General features: G+C 45.7%; 1 protein-coding gene across 9 annotated transcripts in view; it reads left to right on the top strand.

The window, feature by feature from the left end:
- SKP2 (S-phase kinase associated protein 2) overlaps positions 1-17363 on the top strand; it is a 70462-nt gene that overhangs the window by 3029 nt on the left and 50070 nt on the right. For all 9 annotated transcript variants that reach the window (XR_012377611.1, XR_012377609.1, XR_012377610.1 and 6 more), the window contains exons 3-7: positions 9104-9215; positions 11712-11855; positions 13385-13519; positions 14993-15091; positions 16291-16421. Coding sequence is in view for 5 of the 9 variants with exons in the window: in XM_073891004.1 (XP_073747105.1) it covers positions 9104-9215; positions 11712-11855; positions 13385-13519; positions 14993-15091; positions 16291-16421 (621 nt within the window). In the remaining 4 variants the exon portion in view is untranslated. The remainder of the gene's footprint in view (positions 1-9103; positions 9216-11711; positions 11856-13384; positions 13520-14992; positions 15092-16290; positions 16422-17363) is intronic.

The following is a 17363-nucleotide window of genomic DNA, read 5'->3' as shown; positions in this document are numbered from 1 at the left end:
GGAATAATAATACTCACTTCATAGGTTGGTGTGAAGATTAGGTGAAAGAGTGCACATAAAACTCTTAGCATGCAGCGTGCGCGTAGCATGTGATAAGTAACCCCAGTTAATTTGGTCGAAATTTCTGACACTCATTTTGAACCACTTCACTTTTCCTTTTGTCCTTAATCCTATTAGCCGGACCTTGTTAGTGTAGAATTTTTTTTTTCTCAAAATTTCATGTTAATGTTATTTTTAGTGTCTCAAGTGCAGCACTAGCAATTTGGTGCTTGACCAACCAAATATGGTGAAAGACACTTTCTGCTAAGATGAGCAGGTTTTGATTAATTTGTCCAGTGCCGATTGCTTTCATTTTTTTATTTTTTTTAAGATTTTATTTATTTATTTGAGAGAGAGAGAATGAGAGATAGAGAGCATGAGAGGGAAGACGGTCAGAGGGAGAAGCAGACTCCCCGCTGAGCAGGGAGCCCGACGCGTGACTCCATCCCGGGACTCCAGGATCATGACCTGAGCCGAAGGCAGTCGCTTAACCAACTGAGCCACCCAGGCGCCCCAGTGCCGATTACTTTTAAACGTTGAGCGTGATTCCTGTGTGTCCTTCCACAGTCAAACCCAGAGAGAGCTGTATAAATAAAAAAGTCATTTTTTAAGCAAGGCACTACAGAAGAGGAAGGTATGGTTGCCGGCTTGCAGGAAATTGCTAGTCAAGTTGAGGAGAAAAGATAATACTAAGCTCACAGCAAAAGATGGCAGCTGAAACACTAGCATCCGATGAGCAGTTCAGGTGGTAAGTGTTCTAGGAGGCCAGCGGAAGGGAACCCCTTGTGCCAAATTGAGGCAGGTGCGGCTTCCCAGGTGCAGAAGGACTTCCGGGTGATTCCCAGTAGAGGTGGACAGTCTCTCTCAGCACAAGTGGAGCCTCTGCAGAAAGAGAGAAAGATCTGGAAATGGTCCAGTCAGTGAGTCTAGATTAAAATTGCCCTCAAATATATATGTCTGAAGTGAGAAGAGGGGAAAAAAAAAGTTTTTATGTTTATTACTACCTAAGAGAGAGGCAGAGAAGGAAACTAATCGTATGCATCGCATGTGCATGATATTACACACAACATGGATTGGTTAATTGGCGTGGGGTGTGGGGAGGTAGATTCACTGACGCACGGGAAGGGACAGCTGGGCTAGAGGAATCCCGGTGGGCCCCCAGGAGCCTGGGCCTCCAGTGTATCTGGATCATCGTTCCGGGGAGTCTTGTCTGCAGTTGTCAAGACAGGTGGCTAAGAGCTCTGCCAGGATTAGGGTAGAAGAGGCCACACCTGCTTTATGTAGCGATCTGATGACAGGGGCCTTGGGCTGTGAGCTTTTCCTGGTTCTTCGCTCAGCAGTCTCCCTGCAGGCCCCATGCCAGACACACACATCTGGTGACTAAATCCCTGTCATCGTTTTATTTTGGAAGTTAAAAACTGTGGCAAACCCGTATGAGGACAGGTCTGTGTGGCCCTCGGGGGTGAGTGTATGGAAGGAGTTGGCAGTAAGTGGCCTAGTCGTGAGGTTAATAGGCACAAAGAGGCCAACTGTATTTTACTTTATTTTATTTTTTATTTTTTTATTGTTATGTGAATCACCATACATTACATCATTAGTTTTGGATGCAGTGTTCCATGATTCACTGTTCGTGCATAACATCCAGTGCTCCATTCAATACGTGCCCTCTTTAATACCCATCACCAGGCTAACCCATCCCCCCACCCCCCTCCCCTCTAGAACCCTCAGTTTGTTTTTCAGAGTCCATCGTCTCTCATGGTTCGTCTCCCCCTCCGACTTACTCCCCTTCATTCTTCCCCTCCTGCTATCTTCTTTTTCTCCAACTGTATTTTATTCGTCGTGGTCATTAAATGCCTGTCTTGGTCCCTTTTCTCCCCACCCCCCAGCCCCCACAAACAAGAGGGCCATGAAAACACTGTTCAACTAATTTGTTGATTAGCTTTTCCATGGCTGTTAAACTGCTTGACATTCCAGACCCAGCAATGGTTCTCAGAGTGGAGACTCTGAAGTTTAATGTCTGCTGATATCCCTGAAGGAACTTGTTCAAAGTGCAAAATTCCTGAGATTCTGATCCAAGAAGTCACGTCTTGAGCCTGGGAACCTGCTTTTTAATGTCCCCAGGCAAACGTTTTTCCTCCAATTTTTTTCTTTAAACCAGTAATAAATGTATTTTACATTGTAATCCTGGATGTGTGCCGGAAACAGAAATTTCACAAAACTATAATTCCCCTTACTAAGATAATTTCCTATTCTGTTCCATTCCATTCTTTCCAAAACAGTGCTGCTCAAACTAAATTGATTTCATGACTCACCAATGAATCTTAGCCCACAGCTCCCAAAGCTCAGCTCTGTAAGAGCCATATTTATGGGGCCCTTTGAGGCATCTTTTCTTTGCCCTACAGCTTCCTTTCATTTATTCATTCAACAAGTATTTATTGCACATTCTAGAGATTAGGAATACAGCAGTGACCATAACAGACAAAAGCCTGGCTCTCAGACCTCATGTAGAGCGTGTATATTATACCTTGTTCTCTAAATCGCAGTTTCCATGGTTTCTCCACCGCTGTTCCCACATTTCAGGGTTGAGCAAATCTCTTACGGAAATAGAGGGTTGGACTGAAGGGTCATCGAGGACCCTGTTTTTGTTTTGCTTTGTTTTGCTTTTTTAAGTTTTGCCCACTCAGCCAAAACAAAAACCAAAAATACCAAATTCGTATGGTCTAATGTTCTTGTGATTTGTGAGCAGAGGAAGGAAAACTCATCCCAGCATGGCAGAACGTTTGTGGTTTCCCAGAAAGGAAGCATAGGTTGTTAATACTTCAAACAAGCTGGCACAAGCAAACATAAAGTGAGCCCCCACCCTTAAACACTAAAAAACCGTAAGTGTGAGCACCAGCGCCCGCTCGTTCTTCAAGTATCATTTGTTGATCCATGTTTAAGGAGAGGAGCAGTTTTAAGAGTCAAAGTTTTGTTTATGATTAAGATTTGGAATTTTAACTTGAATCTGAGTGTAGGTGATAGTCCAAGAAATAAATAAGCCAAGTAAGATGAGTAACCTAGACTTGCGAAGATCTCATGCATAGAAAATCTTCCTAAGCCGCTCTCCCCAGAGGATTTGAGGCATGGGCAGTGGTGAGGTGACAGACATGGACAGCTGGGGTTACACATGAGGGAGAAGTGGAAATGACGGTGGCCAAGGATGACGACCAGCAGGTTTGTGAATCTGGCCAGTTTTCGCCCTGTTTGTGGCTCCGAAGTATGTTTAACTGCCTTCATGCAGTTGAAGACCGGCCACTGTGGGCTTGAATAATTGTTTCCTTTACTGCTCGGGGCCGGTGTGCAGCCTTGGGGGGTTTAGAAGAGGCAAGGGGAGGAAAGATCTGCTCTGGACTCTCGCATCCGCTCGGGCAAACAGACCAGACAGCAGAGTAGTCAGGAATCCAGGAAACAGATGGTTGATGTTTTGAGAATTCAATATGGCAAGTAAAATTAGATTAAGCATATCACCAGCCTGGATGCCAGCCACTGGAGCTGGAGGACAGACTTTTGCTCCATCTGCTTAGACAGCGGCCAGTCTCAGGCTTCAGCCCTCCAGCCAGGGGCCCAGCAGTCAGTGTCCTCTGGCCAGACTGAGGGAGCCCTGGGCACTTGGCTGCCAGCTGAGGCCGTGCATTGTCTCTGCCATTGTTGCTTCCCTTTGGAAGCCCACTTGATAGCTCTCGGCATCTTTGTTTTACTCCCTCTTCCTGCCTGCCCTTCCTCCCTCGCCCTGATTGAGTTCTTTTTCCATAGCAAGTCAGGTGTAATTCTCAACCTTCCCTAACCTTGTAGAACATCAAGAACTCAGGACAGGGGAGAGCGTAGAATGTTAGAGCAGCCTGTGGTCGAAAGGGCATCATTTGGAGTCAGACGTAGGGTTGAATCCCCACCCTGCCACTTCCTGGTTGTGTGACCTTGTCCCTTTTGTCACGGTTGCATCTTCTTCTGAAGCCCCTCCCCCCATCTCACAGACAGCTCGTATACTGACCAGGGGACATTACCTTTGTGCGCTGGGTTTTGGTCTCCAGCCTCATTCCCTGGACAACACCCAATAGTGCCGTGTCATTCCTTTGCAGGTACAGTGCCCTCCGCTACCTGACCAGCCTCCAAACATCCACCTCTTGTGTCTACACCTGCACCTCAGGGCGTGGGCTTTTGGCATGCTCAGACAGGGCAGCCCCAACTTTGCCTCCTGGCTCTGCCGCCCCATAGTTAGTATCACCTTGTTGAGGTTACTTAACTCTGCTGAGACCAATTTCCTCGTGGGTAAAATGACACATACTGAATACACAGGGTTGCTGCGTTTCTAGTCCGTGTGCTTGAATAAATGCTTTCAGTAAATGGCAGTTTTTAAATGCGAGGTTATGTGTTTGGTGTTTGTTGATTAGTTTGTCTCCCAAGTGGGGCTGTGGGGCAGGGACTGTGGCTTACATGCAGCTCCCAGCACTGCAGCGTTTATTAGGCACCCAGGAATGTTTGTTGAAGCGGGGCCATAGGCCAGCCTTATCATTTTACAGATGAGGAGGAGCCTAACTGGTCTTAAGAAGCAGCAGCAGTCTTGCCTGTCTCTAGATGAAAGCCAGCATGCTTCCTTTGGGTGTCAGTCATTCCTTTGTGAAATACCGGCTGAGCACTTTCTGATATTCATTGCCAGGCCCTCCCCTAGGCACTGGGTGTGTACTAGTTACTTGGCTAGCAGAGGTTAACCAGTCACACAGATACAAAATCAGCACATTCACAAATGGCATGAGGGAAAGTAAAAGGTATAATGCATCCAGCAAAGATTTGTTGATTGCCTAGGGGCCAGGTATAGCACTGTGTACTGGGTATGCCAGTCTGGGTCTGGGGGCTGCGATGGTGACCTGGGAGTTCTCCTCTGGGAGGGTGACGGTTAAGCTGAGATCCGAAGGATGAGTGAGTAGGAGTTGGACAGATGAAGGTAGAAGCTGCAGTGCAAGGCCCTCCTCGTTCTAGTAGTATTACTGGCCAGGCTTCAGTGTCCGGCTTCGGTGTCCTCTGCGAACCTCTGCTTTCGTTGCTCTGACTAGTTTTCCTTCGAGCCTTATCATTACCTAGCTCATATTGTTTCAGTTGTTTCTGATTTCTTATGTGTTCCCAATAAAATAAACACTAAGTTCATTAATTTATTTCTTCCGCCCTGCCCTTCACAAGAAGTCTCCCTAATTTCCTTTCCCACCGTCTTTAGTAGATGCATGGCAGCCCATCGAGAGCCCCTTGGAGCTCAGCACTCCTTTATATGCCAAAGGCTTTCTCCTGCATGCAGATGTGCCTGCTTGACACCTCTCTGGGCAGGCATGTGGGGAGTTCACATGCCTGTCCCGCTCCCTGAAGCCCCCACCCAGTGACTGACAGGCGTTGGTAGATTAATACCCCAGCCCCCGTGCCCTCAGCTGGGACAGCTCTAGGGCAGGAGCTGTAGGGTCTCCTTGGAGTTCCCAGCAGATTTGAACTGTCCTTCGCCGTGGCGATAACCTGCTTATTAACATACCCCGCACTGGCTTCCTTCCCTTCCATATCTCTTCACTTTCCAGTTCTTCCTGGGATTACTTACCAAATCAACTGTTTGAATTCAGGTCTTCCAGCTCTGCTTCTGGGGATCCCAAACTTAGAGTGCTGTTTGGGGCTCTCGGTAAATCACACGATATAGCCTTTGTCCAAACCCTATTAAAACCTGGTGTGTTTTCAAACAGGTGAAAATTCCAAACAGCATTGAAAAGAAAAGGTCCTCACAAAAGGCAAAGGCACGGATTGAATGGAGAGAGGAGAAAAACAGTCAAGAAGGAGAAAGGAAGTTTGACTGTTGCGTGATCTCTTCCCTTACATTATCTAGTCTTCATAGGGAACGACTTTGCAAAATAAATCCCTTTATTCGAGTTCCCGCAGATGAGGAAACCAAGCCCGAGGCATTAAGTAACATGCCCAAGCTCTGTGAACCTGGGCACCAGAGGTGCGTTCCCGCATTCTTACACTCGGGGAGGCCAGCACCTGGTGTCCCGATGAGCCGACAGGCCATGGTGCAGTCTCAGCGTACTAGATTCAGAATAACTAAGTGTGTCCTCTTTTGCCAAATGAACTCCTGGAATCTGATCTACAGGGCAAGAGGCAACAGAGGTCAGGGAGTTAAGAAGAATTAATGGAAGGAAAACTTAGAAAACACTATCAGCTTTTTTCCAATCTGGGAGGCAGAGTGGGAGCCCTTTTTGAGAGCCTCCGTCCTTTGTCCATGCTGAGCTCAGAGGAGCCTTGTGGAGATGGAGGGTTGCTGCCACACAGAGAAGTTTCCGGGTCCTCTCCAGCTTGCCTCCCCAGGTCGTGGTCCAGGGTCAGCAGGGATGATCTGCTTTCATCTGTTTACCCCTCGTGTCAGGGCTACAGTGATTCATTTTGTCTTCCAGAGAGGGTGGGTAGGCGTTCATTGAGCAGCTGCGTATCTCCTCATTTTTCAGTAGAGGCCACTTCCTCCAGGAAGGCTTCCCTGATCACTGCTCTACCACCATACCCAGCACAGCACCATGAACCCTGTGGCAGCCCATTATGATACTTTACTGAAATTTCCTGTTTGTCTCTCAAACTCTTGAGCTGGCCATCCCTTATGCATCTTTGTAGAACAGACACCTGCATATACTACATGTTCAATAAATACACGCATAGACAAATGTATCAGACGTTGAGCTAGTTCATGGAAGTACAAAGATTATTTAAAAATAAAAATCATTTTTTTGCTCTCCAGAATTCAGGGTCCAGCAGGGGCAGGGGCTAAACAGATAAGTAAGTAAATAATAAAATTGTGGTTAAAAAAAAAGCGACTTGTTCTTGGTGATGTCATGGGAAGCCTTCCATAGGCATCAGGGCTTTAATAGCAACTTGATTTTAAATCAGTAGCAGTTGAGGGCAGGCACAGTGTGTACAGGGCTACTGAGATGTGGCACAGAACGACTCATTCTGAGAATTACAAGTAGTCCAAATGGCTGGAACATATCTACATAATGACCCGAGAAAAATGAGTGGGGCCCTGACATGAAAGCTTTGAATTTCATGCCTAGCAGTTTGGACTTCAGGCTACGTATTTGGGGGCACCACTGAAAGGTTCTAATTGACAGAAGGGATTGATTGTTTTAGAAAGATTGCCCAACAATACTAACCCGAGGCAGCTTTTCTCCATCAAGTTCTCTGCAGAACCTGGCATGGTGTACCTGTGCAGTAAATGCTGACACCTTTTAGATGGGGAGGGACGGTGTGTTAGTAATCAGGGATCTCCAGAGACGCCGAACAAGTAGGGGACGTAGGGAGTTTATTATGAGGAATCGGTTCATCCAGTTATGGAAGCTGAAAAGTCCCAATGTCCGCAGTCCAAAGGCCTGGGAACCAGGAGAGCAGATGGTTAAGTTCCAGTCCAGCTCTGAAGGCAGGAGGAGATCCATGTCCCAGCTCAAAGGCAGGGACAAAGCCTGTTCTCCCTTCATCAGCCTTTCATTCTCATCAACCTTGGATTGGATGAGACCCACTCACATTGGGGAAGGGAATCTGCATTTCTCAGTCGATGAACTCAAATGTTCATCTCATGCAGGAACCCCTCACAGACACACCCAGAATAGTGTTGAACTAAACCTCTGAGCACCCCTTGACCCAGTCAGGTTGACACGTGAAGTGAACCATCACTGAGGGGAGAGGATAGCACTAGGCTTGGTGTACAAGAGCAATTGGGGGCAGAGGGAGACTGGGAAGATGAGTTACTGAACTAATCTAAGCACTCAGCTGCTTTGCTTCGTACTCATTTCCTTCTTGGCCATTGTCCTGTTGTCCTGTTGTTGTAGGTTATTCTGTATGCTCACATGTAAGAATTCTATTTAGAAATTGCTTTTATAAGACAAAACTGACCTTAATATATCTACCTTTTTTTCCCTCCAGTTTTTTATTTTTAACACAGGAGCCCGAGCAGTGCTTTTAGAACTTTCTATGCTCAGAACACTCTAGTAGTTCCTCATGATGTTGAGCATCACAGCCAGAGTCCCCATCATCATGTAGAAAGTCCTGCATGATCCGGCCCCTCTCACTTCTCTACCTCATCATCCTCTGTCACCCCTCTCCTCGCTCTTCTTCTACACTGGACTTGCTGTTCCTCAAAACAGACATGCTGTTCCCTGTATCTAGAACACACCCTGGGTACTCACAGGGCTGGCTCCCTCACTTTGTTCGAGCCTTTGCTCAGTGATCACTATCTCGGTAAGACCTTCCTTGACCTCTTTGTTGAGTTTTTGAACACTGGCCCCTGTACTTCCTATCCTATCCTTTAGCCTGCTTAATTTTTCTGCATAGCAATAATCCAATTTTTACATATCATGTAATTATTTTTGTATGTGTGATTATTTCCTCCCACCAGAATGTAAGCTCCATGAAGCTAAAGTGCTTTGTCTGTCTTATTTCCTGGTCTCTCCCCAACACCTAAAGTGCTTCCTGGCACCATAGTAAGTGGAGAGGTACAGGAAAGCACCCTTTGGGTATTGCACTGGTAGGCCAGTTGACTTCTGAGTGCTTTCTGTAAATCTGAAAGGAGGAGGAGGAAACCTCATTTGCCTTTTAGATAAGGTTACTACTCCAAAAATCCACCACCAAATCCACTTCTGAGAGAAACAAGGCATTTCTCAGTGACCAGAGGCATCATACCGTAGACATAGTTGAACGCTCTCTGAAGGGGTGGGGACTTGGTGTGTACCACCGTTAATGTGGTCCTTGCCTAAGGTTGGCCGACAGGTGCTGAAGACAAAAACGGTATGAAAAAGTATTCTTGGTTTTGTCTTTTCTCCTTTGCTGAGAAAGTGTGGTGCTTACCCCTGGGTACAGAGACCATGAGTGAACAGAAAAACAACTGTGATGAGTAATTTGATTCATGATAAAGTCCCCTTTTAAGTTCAATATTGTGTACCCTTGACGACCATGAAAAGACTTGGTAGATTTGATTGGGTAAAAGAACGGTGATGAGAAAACACTTTTTTTCCCCTTAAAGGTGTTTCATGGGACTCACTTCCAGATGAGCTGCTCTTAGGGATCTTTTCCTGTCTGTGCCTCCCTGAACTCCTAAAGGTCTCCAGTGTTTGTAAGAGGTGGTATCACCTAGCGTAAGTATTTTTCACCCCTCTTGGTATATGTGTGGAAGAAGGGGAGAGTTATTTATTTATTCATTGGGGCCTAGTGAAACTAAAAACTAGGAAAAATGTAGGAGCAGAAAGCAAACTAGGTATCTTCGTATTTTTATTATTAGGGTGTTCATTTCACAGTGGAAGGGAGGAGTCTCCTGGAGGTGTAACCTTACCCACCTCAGAAAACTTCTTTCTGTATTCATGCGCTCATTGGATGCTGACTGCATCTGATGCACTAGAAGTGAAGGGGGCTACGGGGGGCTGCATGAGGGCCTGGGCGCTGAGTGCAATAGGGGGAGCGGTATTCGACCTCATTGTGAACCCCGTCTCTGCCACTTAGCACTCTGTGACCGGGAGACATACTTGACACTTCTGAGCCTCGGTCCCCCCCCCCCCCACATATACAACGGAGATCACAGTACGTTCCAGACAGGGCAGTGATGAGGATGAAATCTGAAGATGCCGGTGCAGTGTCTGGCTCGTGGAAGCAGGCGGCACATGGCTGCCAATAGTGATTGATACCTTTGTTGGTTCGGAGGCACACCTTCAGGTTTGCACAGTGAGCTGCGCATGGCAAGTCCTGGTGCGCTGGGGGCAGTAACGGGCCAGGTGCGGGGAGGCTTTGTTTTTCAGTTGGAACTTTTTCCATCAATTCCACTTGTCATCTCCAGCCAATCACTAGCCATCCTTTGCGCTTGAAGGCCATCTGTGTCTCGCCTCCCTCCACATATCTAGGGCTCTCACTGGGAGATGGCAAGAGCCCCTTCCCCGCCATTCAGGGCTGTGTGGGCAGTAAGACACGGCAAGCATTTCTAGGAGTGGGCTCCTGGCTTAGAAGAGCCCCAGGGGGCGGGAGTGTGCACCCGGAATGCTGGAGCGAGTGGTGGTGGAGTTGCACAGATCCCTCCCGGGTGACCCCATAGTGATTTTCTTTGTCAGCCAGCTGACCTCTTCATGCAGAGTCTATGAATCCTCACCTCACTGTCATACAAGTAATAGCCGGCATCTGTGAAGCACTGCCTTCTTAATAATAGAGGTCACGTAACGCCTTGACAATTTCATTACACAGAATTATTCCAGAGCCCAGCCAGTGGTCTGCTTATTTCAAGCAGTATTAAAAAATGCGATTCTAGTAGGCATTTAAAATGTTCCCTCCTGTGCTTGATCTCATACTTTCTTTTTTTGTTGTTGTTAAATTGAATTAATCTGTGGCTGTTAAAGCTCCCTTATTGTACTGTTTAGTACATTTTGGTACTTCGTACTTCATTTTTGCTTTAGAAACAGTATCCAAAATCTAAGTAATGTTTTTCCTTTCACATTAGTTCATACATATACATATATTTCTGTCCACGCATACTTTTTTTTTTTAAGCTTAAAGGGTATCATAAAACACCCAAACTCCTTTGTAGGGTTCCTTATTTCTCGTAGATATTTGATAGTCATATCTCTTAAGAATGTAGTTGACCCTTAAACAACATGGGGTTAAGGAGGACTGATCCCCCTGCCCAGTCAAAAATCCACATAGCACTTTCAACTCCCCACTTAACTACTAATAGACTGTTGTTGACCGGAAGCCTTACCCATAGCATAAACAGTCAATATCTTTTAAGTTATATGTATTATATACTCTTACTCTTATAATGAAGCTAGAGAGAAGAAAATGTTATTAACAAAATCATAAGGAAGAAAAAATACATTTATGGTACTGTAAAAAAATCTGCATGTAAGTGAACCTGCTCAGTTCAAGCCCATCTGCAAAGATCAGCCGTAGCACTAACTTTCCTCCTTTTAGTTGTATTTCCATGTTACTTAGGGTAATTGTGGTAACTCCTGTACGCTTTACCAAAACAGCAACTGGGATCGTTGAGGCCATTTTGAACCTACCTACCTATTCATTAATTAGTTAAATGCTTGGAGCAATCGTTTTTAAAATTATCAAATTGTATTGAACACTAAAATTTTATTCTCTAGTTCCAGATCGTTATATTGCTAATGATAGCATTGAACCATATGAAGGAAATACATACAGATGTGTGTGTGTGTGTACAGCTGAAGGTGGAAACTTATCCATGATGAGCAAGAAATACTCGATTGTGTCTTAAAAGTAATACTGTAGCGGGCACCTGGGTGGCTCAGTCATTAAGTGTCTGCCTTCGGCTCAGGTCATGGTCCCAGGGTCCTGGGATCGAGTCCCACATCAGGCTCCCTGCTCAGCGGGAAGCCTGCTTCTCCCTCTCCCACTCCCCCTGCTTGTGTTCCTGCTCTCGCTGTCTCTCTCTGTCAAATAAATAAATAAAATCTTAAAAAATAATAATAATAATACTGTAGCTAGTTGTACAGTCAGCTCAAAACCAAAGCTTCCTTTAGAATCTGCTCCAAGGTGATTCAGTGGCGAAAGCTTCCTTGTTGAGTAGCAGTGGTGGGGCCCTCCGGTATCCAGTACCCCCATCTTACTAACTACCCCCTCTTTTCCAGGTTTGACGAGTCTCTGTGGCAGACGTTAGACCTCACAGGTAGAAACCTGCACCCAGACGTGACTGGTCGGTTGCTGTCTCGAGGGGTGGTTGCCTTCCGCTGCCCACGATCATTTATGGATCAACCATTGGTTGAACATTTCAGGTAAAAAAGAAGAATCCCCAGAAAAGGCTGTTTCTAAGTCTTAAGGTGGAAACAGATGAAAACTTTTTTTTTCCTTTCCTGTAACCAGCCTTACGGCCTGTGACAAGTGTGGGCAATGGAATGCTAATTGCATTTTGCTGTGCGGTCTTTGTGTTGAAACATGTCACAGGTTTCAGTGATGCCATTCCCACTTTAAGTCAGGGTTACTCTTGGGCTCTTCCAGGGGGTCAGGGATGCACCTTTTGCTTTCAAGTGGGGTCCTCAGAGGATGGGCCTCATGGGTCCCAAGGGGCAGAAGCCATGTGGAGCACTCACTACCAGATGCAAGGCAGCCTCGCTCTTGCCACACTGCCCATTTCTGATGAAGACGAAGTGTGAGGAGTCTTCTCAGATTTTGAAGCTGTGGGTATCTGATCCTGTGGTGGACAAATTTGCAACCTGAGCAAAAATGCCCTCTTTTTGTTCGTTTTGTGGAAGATTTTGAAAGACTATTTCCCTGTTACTGATAGTTTTGCAGTATGGTTTAGAGCCATCTCAAACTTGAGTGGAATAACTAGGTACTGAACAGAAAAATAAGCTAAGGCCAGCAGAGTTCAGGACAAAACCTACATCCCCACTCTGATACTTTCCGCTTCCCTCCATGGCCATACGGCAGCATCCCTCCTCCCCTGGTGGTTATCCTTTTCCCGGGCCTGTTCCTTCTGGGTCCCCTTCGCGTGTGCGCTTTCCTCTGCTACTCTGGGTTCTGTCCCTGGTCCCTGGCTGCCTTCTCTTGATCCACACACTGTCCTTGGACACACTGTCTTAGACACCCACAGTTGTGCTGGAACTTTCAGATTCTCTTCTCTGGTTCAGCCCTCTCTTTCAAACAAACTCCTAGGCCCAGTTAGAAACTTCCACACCTGCGTTTCCTCCCGGTAGCTCAATATTAGCCCTTTACAGCTTGCTCTTCCACTGTCTTTTCTGTTTTAGTAATTTACTCACTCACCTTTATCAGGAAGATTCGTAGGCATAATCTTCTTGTCACCCAGCTTCAACTCATTCTCATGATGCCCATGAATTAATTTCCTAAGTGGGACTATATCGACAGCATCATCTTGACTTGGCAGAAACCCTCCTGAATTTAATGAATTTATTTTTTTGAAGACTGTTTATTTGAGAGAGCACGCACACGTGAGAAAGCATGGGGGGAGGGGCAGAGGGAGAGGAAGAACCAGACCCCCCACGGAGCCGGGAGCCCGAGGAGCTCAATCCCAGGACTCTGGGATCATGACCTGAGCCTAAGGCAGACTCAACCAACTGAGCCACCCGGGCACTCCCTAAAATCCTAAATTTTAAAATGAATGAGGGGAGGGAGTTATCTAGTAGCAATTTATTTTAAGACCAAAACTGTACTACTTGAAATGTATATTTAGGGTCATGTTTGTGATTGGCTGCTCATCTGGGGAGGAGATGGGGTTGGATTTGATCTGGAGGTACACGTGTGAGCCACCTTAATGGAGCCTCTCTTTCCCCTCCTCTGTGTTCAGCCCTTTCCGCGTGCAGCACATGGATCTGTCCAACTCTGTTATCGATGTGTCTACCCTCCATGGAATTCTGTCACAGTGCTCCAAGTTGCAGAACCTAAGCCTGGAAGGCCTGCAGCTGTCGGATCCCATTGTCAAGTGAGTGGCAGTCAGGAGCATGTGACAAACGCCATTGTTTTTGTGTGTGTTAACTTTGTTCCCTGAACATAATTGGGTACCCTTCTGTCCATATCCAGATGGACTCAGAAAATATCCATGGGGTGCCCCAGCTTCTGCAGTACTTTGCAGGACTCATTCAGGCAACCCAAGTTTGCATGCTACCTATATGCATATGCCAGGTTCTAGACATACAGGGATGATGAATAAAGCCATGGTCCCTGCCTCATTCATGGGAGAGACAGATAATTATAGTGCACTGTGTTTGTTATATGTGGCGTCACCCAGAGAGACCTAATTAAATTGAGGGAGGGCAGCCTTCTTAGAGGAAGTGACTCTTATGTGGAATATTGAAAGTATTCAGCTTGGAGAGCTCCACGTGGTGAGGTAAAGAAGCCAGCGAGGTAAAGCTGCCTGTGTGGTTCTAAACGCTGTAGCAGGTGGGAACTCTTAGGGCACAGAGTGCACTGAGGAGATGCCAGGAGGGGAGGAACAGCTCGTAATGGGCCCCTGCCATGCTGTAAGAAGTCCGGACTCCACGGTGGGCTCAGAAGAGGGAAGCGTGCTAAAGAGTGTGGTCCTGAGAATGGAGGGAACATGCAGAGTTGAAATTTAGAAATAAAATCTGCTGGTCACCTTGGAGTGTTAACCAGATGCGGAAAAACCTGGACTAGTTAAGATGCTGTTGTGTTCATTCAGGTGAGAAATGATGAAACCTGATGTAAAAAAAAAACAGCATCATCATAATTATAATAAGTACCAGCGTTTATTGAGCACTTCCTATGTGCCATATACTCAGTTCTTCAACGGTCACCCAAGACGTAAGTTCTGATTGTTCCCCTTTCTGCAGATATGGAAACTGAGGCACAGAGAGGCTGAATAACTTGTCCAAGGTCACACAGCTTGTAGGTGGCAGAACCAGGATTGGAACTTGACAATAGAATATGATTCCAGAACTCTCGCTCTTAATCATGGAGTTCCACCACCACAGGCATTTGGGAATGTAGAGAGGTCAAATTTGAGAGATGTTTAATTGGAAGAAGCTGGAGACTCAACAAGGAGAAGTAGGCCTACAAGCTGATTCTAATTATGGGTGAAATAGAAATAATATTTTATTCAAGCACTCTCTTTTCAATTTAAAACTTACATTCTTGATGTTTCTTATGCGCTTACATAGTGCCAGGCACTGTGCTGAGCCCTTTATCACATTATATAATTTAATCGTAACAACCGTACCAAGAAGGTACTGACTCTGCAATTTCACAGATGAATAAACTGAGGCAAAGCATCCTGCTTGGTGTCATACAGAAAGTGAGACATGAACTGAAACTCATTTCTGGCTCGAAGGCCTGCCTGCTTATCTACTGACTTCTCTAGCCTGCTTTCCTCAGAATGCTTATTAATTGAGTAACAGTGTCTTATTGGTATTCCTCTGACATTTTCCTCTCTTTCCAGTAATCTTGCGCAAAACTCAAATTTAGTGCGACTGAATCTTTCTGGGTGTTCTGGATTCTCCGAATCTGCCCTGAAGACCTTGCTGAGCAGCTGTTCCAGGTTTGAAAGATTTGAGACTTAATTATAGAACTGTTTTTGCAAATATACAATTATCCCCCACACGAGCGAGGAATTGGATCATTTCTTGAGCTATTCCTAACTCTGAGCTCTTGATGATACGCAGTATCCTTTACCCTCTAAACTTTCTGTTCAAACTAAGGAGCCAGATCAGTTAGGTTTGCAAAGGACTTGTATAGTAATCCTCCCCCTTTTTTTTTTTTTTACTATGAGAGAAAGAAAAATTTGGTAATGTGTTTATCGAAATTAATCTGTTTATACCTGACTTTATACCTGGCTTTTTTCCTGTAGTATCTGTAGACCTAACTTATGCAGATATCATAAATTTGGGTGACTCCATTAAAAACATCTTTATATCATGTAATAATGTCAGTATGTAAATAAAGGCTACAGTTACAGATTTATTAAGTAAGGAGGACGTGGCTCACAGAAGACTGTGTGTGTGTGTGTGTGTGTGTGTGTGTGTGTGTGTCCTTTTTAATATCCCTTGATCTTTCTGCTCTAGCATTCTACCTGTATCTCTAATGTTTTGCTCAAAGTAGATTGCCTTTGGATAAGAGTGTTATCCGTGAGGTAAAAATGTAAAACCCTACATGTATTCAGCAATGTCAGGAATGGGGTGTGTGGCTTAATCATTGGATATTGTCTTTGAATTCATTTGCTCAGTCAGCAGAACCAGATAAGATGAAGTGGCCTTTTGCAACATCAGCGTCTCTTTATTGAGAATCCCCGGTATAACCCATCGAATTTTTAAAGCCTCTCGAGTGATTGTTCAGTCTCTGTGGTTGTTTACTGACAACCTGGGTGGTTGAGAGAGAAAACAAGAGGCTAGAACTGTTCCATCTAGTCCCGCAATGAGGTTTGAGCCATCAGGAGGAGAGGAGAGTGTTCCCTCCATTTCCAGAAGGGGGCATCACTCGCTAAGACTTGGCATCCCCTGGATCTCGGATCTCGGATCCCCTGGCAACTTTCTAGGGCACACCAGGGCGGGGGAATTTGTGTCAGGAGGGGAAAAGGCCGTTTCAGGTGAGCAGAGGTAGCTGCTTAGAGAAGCAGAGGTTCTATGCGTGAAATGGTAAGGAATCTGTGGCTTTGGGTTTTCTTTGCAGCTTTGAGACCATGCTTCTAGAGCTTGTTCCTGTGTCCTGGTTTCATGCTTTCCTTATTTCTCTGGTGTGCAGATTGGATGAGTTGAACCTGTCCTGGTGTTACGACTTCACCGAAAAGCACGTGCAGGTGGCTGTCGCGCATGTGTCCGAGACCATCACCCAGCTCAATCTCAGCGGCTATCGAAAGAATCTGCAGAGATCAGGTAAGCCCCTCCGGGCCCTGGACCCTTCCCGGCAACCATGGCATTAGTAGGTTTGATTTCTTGAAGAGCTCCTAAGAACTCTTGAAGAGCAGCATTTGTCACATGTAATCCAGCGCACCTGTTCTTAGTCCCATTTTTCAGGTGAGGTCACAGCTGATCGGAAAGGGTAGGTAAAGGCAAACAGCTGGTGGGGTATAGCATCGAGATCAGAATCCAAAATCTCGAAGTGGAAACCTTTATACTTGACACCAGTTTATTTCTAAGCAGAACTTCTCTTAATCCACTAAACTAGTAGGTAAGACCTGCAACAGAAAATAGATGAGTGCCACATTGGTCGGTATTAAGCAGTGGTTCTCAACCAGGGGCAGTTTGCCCACCAGGGGGGGACATTTGAGGAGGTCTGGAGACATTTCTGATTGCCACAGCCACGGGGGTGTTCCTGGCAGCTGGTGGGCAGAAGCCGGGAATGCTGGTAAGCAGCGTGCCCAGGACAGCAGAATAACACAAAAAGATAATGTGATCCAAAATGTCAGTAATGCCAAGGTTGAAACCCTGTTATAAACTCTGTTTATAGGTTTATATTTACAACTCTTTTTAATTCAACGTAAGAGGACGATGAGGTTGTCTAGTTGAACACGGGCATTTGAAGTGAGGGGTAATGTGTGAACGTTAACAGTCTTTATGAGCCTCGACGTTCAGTCATGCTTTGATTTAATTGTCTAGTATTGGCGGGATCCTGATCGGCAGAGAGAAGTGTTTGCAAATGGCAGGGGTTTTTTTTAATGGCTTCCCCTCTCGATCCCAGGCCGTGGGCTACACAGAGCCTCGCTGAGCTAGCAGCACACTTCCGCCGTATCTTCACAGCTTGATGTTGGCTCATGAAAGTGCTTTGTTTTTATAGTTTTTATGATACTTTAAAAGATTTGAATCAAATATTTGCAG

The sequence above is a fragment of the Callorhinus ursinus genome, unplaced genomic scaffold, assembly GCF_003265705.2.
Source record: "Callorhinus ursinus isolate GAN/ISIS: 27379988/994484 unplaced genomic scaffold, GSC_fseal_2.0 scaffold3, whole genome shotgun sequence".
In the NCBI taxonomy this organism is placed as follows: Eukaryota; Metazoa; Chordata; class Mammalia; order Carnivora; family Otariidae; genus Callorhinus; species Callorhinus ursinus.
The sequence above is the reverse complement of the archived record's forward strand: the minus strand, read 5'-3'. Positions and strand labels throughout refer to the sequence as shown.